Source organism: Fusarium graminearum, chromosome 3, assembly GCF_000240135.3.
Source record: "Fusarium graminearum PH-1 chromosome 3, whole genome shotgun sequence".
Classification (NCBI taxonomy): domain Eukaryota; kingdom Fungi; phylum Ascomycota; class Sordariomycetes; order Hypocreales; family Nectriaceae; genus Fusarium; species Fusarium graminearum.
The window spans coordinates 6,355,094-6,367,696 of NC_026476.1; the positions used below are offsets into that span (position 1 = coordinate 6,355,094).

The window sequence follows — 12,603 nt, forward strand, 5'->3', positions numbered from 1 at the left end:
GATCTTGTTACGTACAAAGCCAGATTCACCACGAGAGGGCAGCAAGGCAAGATCGGCAACGGCGGATATCCTGGGGTAACAGGCAATAGAGTTCACTCAAGACACATGCCATATGTTATTCGGACTCATCAGCGTACGCGTCTTTGTGAGTCTATTACGTGAAAGAAAGACAGTGGAAGTGGAATCATGATACCACTACGACTGCGCCCTGTTTCTCCAACTCGCGCCGAGAGAAGAGACACGACAGCGTCTCTTCCTCCAGCCAAGACTACTCAAAAGTCACTCGAGTACAGTTACTTGTACTCCGGAGCATGCACCCCAGAAACAGCCTAGACTCAGGAGTTCCACACGATAAACTATCAAACCTGGATAATAAAGATACGGGTCCTGGGTTGCTGGGAAAGGAAGCACAAGTTTAATCTCAAGCGAGACCATTGAGAGGAATTACTCGTACGTATTTTTTACATGATGGAAATTGGAGATTGTGCGGGGGAGCAGGGGTGAGACGTTATCATTTTTGGAGACATGCGGAGAACGCAGAGACGGACAGGGAGAACGGGGGAGTGAGGAATGAAAGGAAAAAGGAACAATGTCTACACCTTCCTCTTGGGTAATTATTGATTGCTTCCCCGGTTCTGTTGAATGGAAATAGCACTGCCTCGATTGACTGGGTTTCAGAAGCTTTGATGCGGTGGGACGTTCATTGCGCGGTCAAGTCCCGAGGTTTGTCTGGCGTGAGAATGCTTTACTCACATGCCATGCATTCATATGCCAACTGTACTGTACACAAGACTTTACCTTACCTAGGTAGCTTCTCGGCGTTTATCTCAAACTGGCTGACCCCAACGGTAAATGGTGGCTGAAGTTCGCTCGTCCTTCTAGAACTCCTCCTCACCAACGTTGATCATCCATCTATATCTGAAAACACCAAAAGATACATTCACTTATACAAATCTCGCCAAGAAAAAACAATACCGATGCAAGATTTAAACATCCTCCACTTCCCCAGACTTTTGAATCTTGAAATTACGAAATGGAATAGAGGGACCTTTTCTTTTCAGCTAATTATTACTCAATGGTTTGGACATCCCCTGCTCTGAGCCGGCGCAACCCGTCTATGCCGACGCTTTCCATCACGAATCGAAGGTTTTTATGTTTTACGATCTGATTTAACCTCGTGGGCCTTTGCCTTTTCTCTGATGTGGCTTGTTTATCCCTACGGGACGATCATTCCGGAGATGGTGGTCCCGTTTGTAGGGCTGCTGGGGTAGTGTCGTGATATAATGGAAACTATGAGCTGTGAGTGTATCATGAGTTTCCTGTAGTGTGATACTTTGATGAGTAGGCATTGTACGTCTTGTCTTTACTAGGCTTGTAGCTGTTACTCTTATCAAGAATTGTATGTGATTATGTGAAGAGCAAGTAAAGATGTTCATGAGAATTGCTGTAACCAGACGTTGCGAGATTGCCTTTGTTGGGTCACTCAGTTGTAGAGTTGGCCACTCGAAGACTATTCTTCTGCAGTTCTAGAGCCGTATATACCGTTGCAGTTCTTGTCTGAAATAACGTCTGTATCTAGACTGGATTTTGGCAGAAATGAGATCGTCGAGACATTCGGGAGGATATACGGCTCGAGGGACCTTCCTACACTCTCATATCGGTAGTCAACCATGACTTCAACTAGCTACTCGGTCTCACTAGAAAACTCGCCAGAACATAGCAGTCAAGGTATTTTCGAGGGTGTTTTTGTGTAATATTTCAAGCATGGCTTACCTCCTCGAAAACGCAAGTCCAGTGTCAAAGGGGTTCTGATCGAGTCTGGGTGTTTTTTGCCACAGCACTTGGTCTACCAAAGGCATCGAGCGAGGTATTTACTACCTACCTAATATCCTTCTCGGCTGTTCTTGTCAATTGATAAATGATAGAGGAGGGGGAGAGTCTAACGAAGCGTTGCAATGCACATGGGAGGTACCAAAACTACTAAGCTTTCAGAGCCAAAGTGTAACTCGACAATAACACATGCACAACTTCTCGGAAATAGACAGGAAAATACTCGGCACTTTATCACAAGCAATATTTCATACCAGGTACCATTAGTTTTTAATTGCCAATGGCAATTTGCTAACACTCAACAGTATCCCCGTCCGCCTTCTGCCTCGACAACCCGCTCTCAACATCTCAACACCACAACCACTTCACGATACACGACCAGGATAAAAAGAAACGACATTGAAAAAAGAATATTCCAGCCGTCGAGGCTGTTCCAATGCGTAATCTGGGAATCGAACCCAGGGCTCCCCGAACCTTGCTGATGGCAACGGAGAATTTTACCACTAAACCAATTACGCTGGTTGTTGTTGTTGAAGACATCATTGCAATTGAACACTGAGAGGACGAATGGCTGAGACTGTCTTGTTGATGAGGTATCTCATCTCCAGCCTTCCGGCACCAGTCGCGGTACTGACCGATCAAGCGTGGCTCAAAAGTAAAACGGATGCATAAAGTGCATGCATGAGCTAAGGAACTAAAATATGATAAAGCAAAAGAGGCGATTTGGCATGGAGAAGTTCTGAAAGCCATCTCGATACTTCAACCAACACAAAGCTTTTTGTCCAAATTGCTTTCTGGTTCAGTCAACTATTTATTTAAAGCCGGGGCACTTTCAAGAAGCTACAGTTTGAAGGAATGGGACAATTGAGAACATGAGTGGTGTGAATCTCATATGAAAGCAAGAGTAGCCTCGAGGCATAAGAATAGTTGGCTGCTGGGAGCATAAGAAACGAAACTAGCAAGTCGGTTTATGCTATTTAGACTAGTCTTAGGTCTTTTTTACCTCAGTTTTATATCACAAAGCCCAAGAGCTCATTCTGAGTTAGTAGAGTCCAAAATTAAACTACTCTATTGTTTACTTGAGAGGAAGTCGTAAGAAGGACAGTAGATGGTGGCAGCTTGAGCAGCATGACAACACACTCAGATGACTTGAGACTATAACATGTGTAGGAAACTCGACAGTAGTCGAGGAGTGGCTAAGAAGTTATGTGATGTAGTGACAGGTGGAACATATTTGGGGACATTGCTGTATGGTATCTCAAGCAATGGCTTGTCTGTTTGGTGTATCACGGCTCTCAATGAGCTTCAAAACATTTGCCTGATACTTGGCGCTTGTATAAAGTCTCATTTTCTTTCAGGCTCGCAGTTTGTGATTATTTGAATGGTTGCAGAACAAGAAATTGTGACTATCACTTCTTACTTGGATCAGTTCTTTCGCCTTTCTCTCACATCACAACCCACGCAGCACTTTCGCTTGAGTTTACAAAAGACACACCAAGTCAATGTCTTCTAGAGTATCTCTAAGCACTCTTCAAAACATGGTGTAGACATTAAATAGCCTGTGATTTGTGTGACAGCTTACGTTGACATCAGTGATCCTTGAAGCGGATGGTTCAGGTGGTGGCTTCATGTTTCTTGTCTTTTTTTAACTGGCAAGCAAGAGTTCTGAAGGAAAATGGGTCAGTTGGTTTCTAGGTCTTCTTTACAATTGTATTATTGGTAGTGGCGGAGAGAATTAAACTTGCTTCTGAGTGAATGACATGTCCATACATAGCTTCCCCATAGTTTACACCGGTATCTGCCGTCAGTGTTTATCAACCTGCCGATACGATCTTAGTTTGATATAAATAAAACTACGCACACCTTTCTTTGTGAGCAAAGAGGAATAAAGAAATAAAATGTTTGATCAGACTATCATGATGAACGAACTCAAACGCCATGCTTCCAAGTCAAGTGTTGGTTACCCTAGAGGCATGCCTCCAATATCAGCCTCTCTTTGATGTATCACAAATCTCGAAAGAACAAGTTCAGAGAATCACGATAGAATGTAACCTCATACTCCAGTCAATGCCCATCGTAATACGGCGCTCGTAATTAAGGTGCTTCGTAAAACAGCGATTACGCAAGCCACAGTCTCGTAACGAACACTTGTCCCTGGAATTTCTTCTGAGACCTTTACCAAAGGGAAACAATCTCGTCGACTCAAAAAGACTCTACACCTTTTCAATCGAGAACAAAGAACAATACAAATCGTGATAATCACATTCGGTACTGAATTGCTCTATTGTTCACAGTTTCGGGGCATCAATAGAAACAACGCCCTCCAACATCCTCTTAACCTACAGCGTGCACGTGATAAAAGCGAACATGGCCCAGTTCTCTATCGCAACTCGGCCTCCTCTCACATTATCGCAGCTCGTAACCTTCAGCTCCCCTCCTATGGAAGCGTCACCGCTCACTCGCCAGCCTCAGCCCGAGGTCTTCACCCCGAAGATCATACAATTGTATGATTCTCTCTTCAAGGTAAGCAACCCCTGTTCAGCTCCTCATCCTCACCATGAACTAAACTAGCTTCCCTCTTCTAGGTAGATATCCGCACAAGCTTCAACTATGCGCCCGCGCCTCGACTGATCCGCCCTTGCTTCGAATTAGGATGACTACGATGATGAAGAGAAGACCGATGGCTTCTGGACCGAGTTTTTCCTCCTCAGACCCGATCGTGCCGCCCTGAAACGTATCCTCAACGACCTGAGCCCGAGCCATGTCTTGTCCCTCGATGTTCGCACGCAGGAGCTCTTTGCGAGGGCCGTAGCTACTGTCAAGGGCGCGCATAGCCTTGCGCAGCTACACGCGTTGGAAGTGAGTAGCACAGCACCCGATTGCAACACACGAGTTGGTCCTGACAGTTGCTAGACGCTCAGTGTCTTTCTATCATGCCTCCTCTCCAAGAGGTATCCTCAACCTAGTTCCGACATCATGGTTCTGCTCGCGGGACTCGACCACATCGATTCTGTCTTTACCGAGTTCGTCAGTGCTTTGGAGGCCATAATAAGGAACAGCAAGGACTGTAAGGACTTGCCATCGCATAATACGGTGGACCAGCTGACCCTGGTGTAGTGGACGTTCGATACAAGGCAATCGAAGTGTTGTTAGCGGTAACAGCTGGAGCTTACCAAACAACACTGTTGACATACTTGATTCAAAGAGATCTCTTCCCTGCAGTCATGAAGGTACGGCAACACGCCACAAGATGACATGTCCCCAAAACTAACATCAACACAAGTTCATTCAAGATTCAGCCACGCCGGACCAAGTACTCCAACCGTTCACATTACTAGGCTTGCTAGCCAACTACAACAAATTCGAGTTCCAGAATCCTTATCAACAACGACTAAATGACTTTGTCAACGAGGCTGTGATTCAAAAGATAGTTGGCGCCGTAGGACAAGCTTGCTCAACAGTTCGATCTCGGTATATCACCATCCAGGATGATCTCCCTGAAGGCTGGACCTTCAGTGCGACCCTCAACATGATCGGACTTGGTGCAATCGCGCCTGGACCAAAGCCTGTGAACAACCCAGTGTACGATGTTGAGACCGCCAAGGCTCTCTTCACACAGTTGTAAGTTTTATTGTCACGACGTATCTCACAACTCGACTAACGTTATGCTAGACCTGAGGAAGAAGCTGCTGTTCTTCTGGCTACATACGACTTTACTCACGCCAACAAGCTCTTCTGCTTCAACCTAGTCACAATGGCAGCAGAGCCAGATGCTGAGCAGCCCATCGCCAGCTACCTCTCTCTCACCTCATACCTTCTTCAGCACGCCTATCTCTCACCCCGAGCTACCTACTACGCTCATCTCAACCTCATGGTATTCCGCCTCCTTATTGAAGACCCCGCGATTTGCAAGCGTATCTGTAGCGATGATTCCCGCGTAGCAGTCCGTCTGTGTCGTCAACGCCAACCTTACCTCCCCTTTGTCAAGGGCGAGCGAGTCCTCGCCATATCTCTTCTCGATACCATGATCGATGCCGTGAATCATAATCTCAGACGTCGCCTCGACGTCAGCCTTTATACACTTTGCTTTGGTATCATGCTACGCATCATCTCGTATCTGTCTCGCACACGTACACGCTTGGAGTATCACTGGCCCGAGTTCTTCCGCTCCCTACTCTCCATTGTCCGCTTCCTCGCCACATATACAGCGGACCTCAAGGATCTACCACATATCGACACCCTCCTCGACCATGTCGTCAACCTCATCGCTCTCTCCCTTTCCGCCGGCGAGGCCTTTCTCCCTACACCCGCTGACTACGACGATCTCTTCTACAAGGTCGTCGAGTCAGGCGAGGTGCTTACTAAGTTCAAGGAGAACTACCGCTTGGCTAACCGCCACAGCAACTCCATCGATACTCTCATCAACGTCAGCGCACACTACAACCAGATGCTTTCCGAGGGTGGTGCGAGCCGTCGCAAGCCCAGTCTTTTGACGACACAGGAGGTCACAGAGGTTATTCGTCAAGGATACGAGACGTTAAGTATCCAGGCCAAGGAGGGCTTGGACTCATGGGAGCGATACAGGGAGGCGGACGAGAGGACTCTGCTCAAGAAGATGGCGAGAGCAGCAGTTGGCGACGTTCGTGTTATGATTGAACGGTAGAGCAGGCAGTTGAGTGGTCTAATGACATGATGCGACTGGTCCCGGGGTAGATTCTAATGACTACATACATCCCTCGTGTGATTGCTGAGGCTGTTCTACCAGTACTTCTTTGCGAATCGCATCTCCGACAACACTCCATCCCCGATAGCATCCCGGACCAAAGTCCGGACTTGCACAATCAATGTCATAGTCGTCGTCATCGTCATTATACCAACAAAATCACGACTCATGCCTCGAATGTTCCAGCATCTGCCGTCTTACTCGGACCCAGATCATCTCGCCTAGCTATAATAAGATCCACGTATACTATTTCCTGCCCTGCACTATGCTTGCGAGTATCCTCTTGACCCTGACACGAGACCAACATGACGCTGTATACAGTGTGTTTATGCGTCATGTCAGCAGCATCTCGGCGGCTTTAATTACATTGTTGTCAAAGAAAGTTTCGGTAAGACCGGGACTATGAACCATAGTGTCAAATGGAACATGAAACAACGATTGTCCATTAAGTATCGGTAACATCGCGCTGTCTTGTAAGGAACTACATCCAAGTCTGAGCCTCATCAAACTAGCCACAATGAGATAGCACATCGCAACGCATAAGAGGGATGGACCTTGTTAATTAGCGGTTATTATGACCGAGGTAGTGGACGTAACCTTGATGAATAACTAAGTAAGACAGCATGTGTCGTGTGACCTCGTCCATGATGGTGGTCTGGTGGTGTAGATATTCGACGTCGACGTTCCAGTATATAGCATCCACGATCTGCTACAAGATGGCCCGGTACGGCGACATGCAATGAAGATCATCAAGTGTCACCGTTGAGACTCGAGACACAGTTTCACCGCACGAACCAAATAACGAACCAACCGTCCCGCAAAACGTGCCGCTAGCAACATTTTGACAGGAGACAAGGGTCGGTGCTACTGTACATAAAACCACGTGGGCGGTATTGGGAGGGATTGCGACGTTGTTTTGCCCTCAGTAATGCGCCAGACTACTAAACAAATGACTGCTAGTTTGCGAGATGGGCATATCGAACTGCCAAACTGACTTTAGTGATGCGACAGATTATCATAACTGGTACATAGTATCGTTATCGTAGTATTGTGACACCGGAGACGCCGCTGGGCCTACGCCCTGTGACTGGAAAGTCTTGGTTCCGGTTCCGTGGGAAGGGCACAGCAGTTAGTTAGTTAGGGCGTGTACTAACTATTGTGATCTCTCTCATTTCTCTCCTTCGCTTCGCCTGAGATTCCGACGATATGGTGACGAGACGAGGCTCCCATGCTTAGCTTGGAGTCACAAGCCAAGTTGAGGCATCCGTAAGAGTGTCTGATCGCAATAACGTGAAACCCATCTGTTTCTTCGAGTTTCGGCCATATTCTTTGCCGAACTTCAACTACCTATGCAGCAGCGCCTCGTTTCAATGGTAATCTCTTCATAAGCAGAAATGGTTCTCTCCATCACCAGCCAAGATCAAAAGGTCTTGGAGTTAGAGCCCAATCCAACCTAATCTGCCCAAAACGTGCTGCTAAGTGGCCCTGCCCATTTGAGCGATCTACCTGGATACCCTAATACTATAACGACATCCCAATTCGAGGACTTTCCATGGCCGATCATCATGTAACTCAATCAGCGAACGGGGTGTAGACTTATTGCCAGTAGCCAGGCATCAGCTTTCCCTCGTCAAGGTGACATGGGATAGCGGTCGAGACGGTCGTCGCTTGTGAGCCGAGAGAAACCATGCCAAAGTTGGACCGGTCATTTGGCTGAATATGGCCCCCGGCTTCAGCGGATAGATTCCCGCCAAGTTTGACAGGCCCACCGAGCAGTGCAGTTGAAGGAAAAGAAGAAGAAAAGACATTAATGAGACCCAACACAACTGAATGATGATGGTATCAATCCAGCCGTGGGCAAGGACAGGCCTTGGTGGATGTTGTTGTATCGAGGCACGGCTCGTCAAACAAGGTCAAGCATTCATGTAAGGTGATAGCCAAGATGTGCGTGATGGCGAACTGAGTAAACTCTCATGGGTCTTCTCTCTTGTCTCTCGCTTCGCGTTAATTATCTGGTCGCAACCTAGTAATTATAAGGGAACAGCATGCGTCCAGGGTGCTGCAACGGTGAAGACGAGGCGTTACTAGCGCCGGCATGTCTGCATGTCTCTTTACCCATGTCCACGCCTTTTTTTATTTTATTTTTCACCCAGCAATTGTGAAGCATACGAAGCCAAGACTTACTTAGCTCGTACGTAGAAATTGTGACAGATGACAGCTAGCTATCGTAGTATTCGTATACTTGCAGTCGGATTGATATGTGAGCCGAAGATATTGCCTCAAAGATCAGTCCTCAAGAGTTGAGCAAAGGGAAAAGTACCTGGGTCGCAGTCAGCAAAGCAACGCAGAGTATATCAATCAATCGGGTGATGTGGTTACAATAGATCAATAGTACAGTAATCAACCACGACTATCCCATGCATTACAATGTGACAAGACGTACAGTCTATAGGGCCTCATCACCTTCGCCTCCGCATTTCCCGTATACATAGTAGTGGCGTACCTGATCTTGATCTGCAAATACAGTATTATGTACATTTTGCCAGGCCTCAGCTCCACACCGGCGTGTGAAGAAAATGCCACCCAAGGCACAGTGTCTGAGGATGTGAAGAGGCATTGCTCGATCTAGTCACGAATCCACGAAGCACCTGATATACAGAGTATGCCTCGAGGATTGTGTTTCCAGCATCTGTGTATCTCCACAATCTTGGTCTTTGTCCAGGTATCGAATGACGTGATTCTCCTCTTGAAACGAAGCATAGCATGCCGACAACGGGCTTTTCGGTCAAGGGAATGGTTCAAACTGGAGTAGACAGACGATCCCTTATACGATGCAACGTGATGTGATGCGATGCAGGGAAACCCTTAACATGCTGTGTGCCAGTGAGTGAGGCCATTGCATATCCACCAAACGGGGAAAATGCCACCTCGCTCGCTCTCTTCCTTCATCTCCGTCGATCAATCACACCACAATTACATGACTGGAAAATCACATGCGATTGGCATACATAGTAGCAGAAGTAACAACTCCCCTGCATCTTACTTACATCAATGCAGGAACCCGACCGAGCATGCTGCACCAATCGCCTCTTAGGCCATTGTAAATAAACTCCGTGTCCCCTGACTGAAACCGCGCTTGACGCGTTGACAGCTGTATCAAGACACTATAGACCTGGAGTGCGATTACAAGGCCGTTGAACATCATGATAGCAGGTCCGCGCGTCTTCCTTGTGGGATGAACAGTGTCGTGTTGGATTGGATATTGGTACGCTGATTACCGTAATCATTAATAATCCCCCGTTGTACGCTTGTACTCCGTACAATGTAACGGTCTGTTAGAGATCCTTGCTCTTTCGCAAATAGGCCCTCGACCCTCATCAGTTAGTGACGTCGTATTGAGAGCCGCTGCTCTTTGTCGTTGAGTTTGAGTCCTGGGCCAAAAAAAGCTGTGTGTAAAGCGTTACAGAGGTTTTTCTAGAAATCGTCAGGGCCAAGTCATGAAAATGACTGTCCAGCCTGTTACGCTTCATTGTGAAAAGGACATCCAATCATCATGGTTCAGTATGACAATACATGCGCACGATTGATAAAATTCGGAGCAACTTGATGGAGAGGTGCTTCAGGGTAGCCATGGGGTAATTTATGACTTAGATCTAGAAGCCACATGAGATGTTTCTTCCTCTGTGATTCATATTAGCAACTGAACAAATGCAACACAGCCAGCAAGCCTTACCAACATTTGCACCAGCCCCACAGCGAATGCTGAACCACATTGACGGGACTGATGTCTCCTATATTTCGATCTTGTGTTGGCCAGGACTGCCAAGTATCGGCACGGACGATAAGTTGATGCCAATTTGCTTACATACAAAGTAAACCTCAGAGGATTCGAACCTCGCATAGTAGCTTATGTAGAGTACGTGCGCATCGTTCCTGATAATCGTACATAGGGACAAGATACTTCTTGGGGATCGCTCGAGATTCGTTGATGCATTCGAAAATAGTTGATGACTGGTTGGATAAGTTCAAACTCCTGTCGGCGGATCATCTTACTACCTCATCATGAACTGATAGTGGCATTTATGTGCTCAAACCATGCCCGAAATAGACTGAGCCTATTTGTATCGTTCTCAAGTAGCTCACTTTCGGTTGAGAATCACCAGTGCTAAAGTTCCCAGCAGCTGATCGAGTTCAGCCGCACAGTTTGGATCGTAGTAATGGTCATGCCAACGCCCTCTTGATATATCACAGTCTACATGCAGTAGTCCTGACCCTTGATATTCTTTTTGTGGAAAATGAGCTGAGTGGCATGGATTTACTGTTCAGTCTGTCGATCATAACAACATGCCGCCCGAGGTCCAAGGAAACCTCGGCAGTTGAACAGACACTTCTGCTAGCCCTGTAAGTATTCCCAACGAGCCCCGTATTGCCCGTCCCCTCTGCTGCGTTTGCAGACTGACTCGGGTTTCAACACGCCTGACTGTGCCGGAAGAGATCGTCGCTAGCCTCACTCGCCCCGACGACGATTGGCACTGCATCTAACGCCATGCCATTGATTTTGAATCTGATATCATAGACACGGGACAAAACGCCGACTGGGCGTCTGCCGTAGACAAACTTGGATCCGTGCGTTGTCAAACACCACAATGAAGCGCACTTACAAATGCTGCTAGACTGTACAGTAGTTGTGCTATCCCAGCAAGTGGACTGTTTGTTTCGTGTAAAAAATCACCAAATAAGCAAAACTGTTAAACAGGTATCGACCTGCAACCGTTAGGGCACGGCCAGCCGGGGAACAGATCCTAGAGCCGCTAAACGAGGCCGTTCGTGGTGATTGAAGGCCTAAGGTTGGTCCAGAGAGTTCACATAGCACCAGCCAGCGCGCGGATAAATTCCACGATGTCTTGGAGGCTCCAAAAACATTCTAACGTACCGGGTTCCTGGTGTCTGCCTGTTGACGGTGCGCTGTACCGTAACTAGCTGAGGCAGTATCCGTAGGTCGGTAGTATTCTTGTCGGAACCGGGAAATGCCGTGCTAGACCCATTGCTAGGTAGTGAACTAGTGCGCGAGTTTTGCTTTTGATTATCTCCCGCCCGCTGTCTGTCTTTATTACTCGTAATTGGCACGGCCCTCCTCGAGGGTTGTGCGCGGCTGGCATTTCGATACTGGTGTTGCTGGAGTTCCTATCCGCAATATGCAATGCTGCGCTGCCATTGCGCGTAGATCACAGGCAAATAACCATAAATTTCGCAAAGACTGCAGAAGGGACAAAGCCATGTTGGCCATTGCCAAGGTGCACACGGGTGATTTCGCCAGATTCGCTGATCAGAAAGCTCCCCAACAGGACGCCAAATACTGTTTCTTTTTCTTTTCGCAAACTCCACCAACAGAGTGGTTAACAGATTGACGATCGAGCGCCATAGGCGGCGCCTCCAAGTTTCAGGTACCATCACCAAATCTATCCAATAGGCGTGATTCCCGTTCTTTAGATTGGCAATCCGTGTCCATGATGGCGCACTACTGCATGAACTAAGACGTTGCCTGCATGGGTAGCACAGCAAACTTGAGATCCGCGTCGTGTTGCTTTGATCTGCTTCACCATCATTGTAGATTGCTTCCATTCACACCCAGAGTTGGTAATCCACTCAAGATCAGAGATTGCCTTGTTGGTTAAGAGTAGTGGGACATGAATCTCACCCCACGCCCCAAATAGATATGTCTTTGCCAGCCGCACCGGGCCTGCATTTGCCGAACGCCATGAGAAAAAGTGAGAACATGGCGTCGAATTTAGATCCCCTGGCTGTTTGCACACAAAAATCAGATAGCAGTCTTGGTTCTTTCGAAACCTAGCGCTGATCTGCTAAACACAACGGCTCACCGAAGCCAACACGCAGTGGTCGCTCAGCAGGCGACATAATGCTAGTCTGAGATGAAATGTTGTGACGTACTCACTCACGGCTTGAACAATTGCATTTGCTTGTGTCTCTTCAACAAAGTTAGCGTGCCGTGGGGGCAGGGCGCCATCCCTGTTGCGAAGTCGGTAGGGGAC

General features: G+C 47.5%; 1 protein-coding gene and 1 non-coding gene across 2 annotated transcripts; one reads left to right on the plus strand and one right to left on the minus strand.

Moving 5' to 3' along the window:
- Positions 1–2,267: 2,267 nt before the first annotated feature.
- Positions 2,268–2,348, minus strand: FGSG_20782. The gene has a single exon. It is a non-coding gene; the product is annotated as a tRNA-Gly (tRNA).
- Positions 2,349–4,197: 1,849 nt separating this feature from the next.
- On the plus strand, positions 4,198–6,574 carry FGSG_10890 (uncharacterized protein; the record flags this gene model as incomplete). The annotated part of the gene is made up of 6 exons (XM_011327192.1): positions 4,198–4,353; positions 4,483–4,689; positions 4,744–4,897; positions 4,948–5,060; positions 5,114–5,451; positions 5,503–6,574. The coding sequence occupies 6 exons, from the start codon at positions 4,198–4,200 to the stop codon at positions 6,491–6,493; spliced, it is 1,959 nt and encodes a 652-aa protein (XP_011325494.1). The 3' UTR covers positions 6,494–6,574.
- Between the last annotated feature and the right edge of the window lie 6,029 nt (positions 6,575–12,603).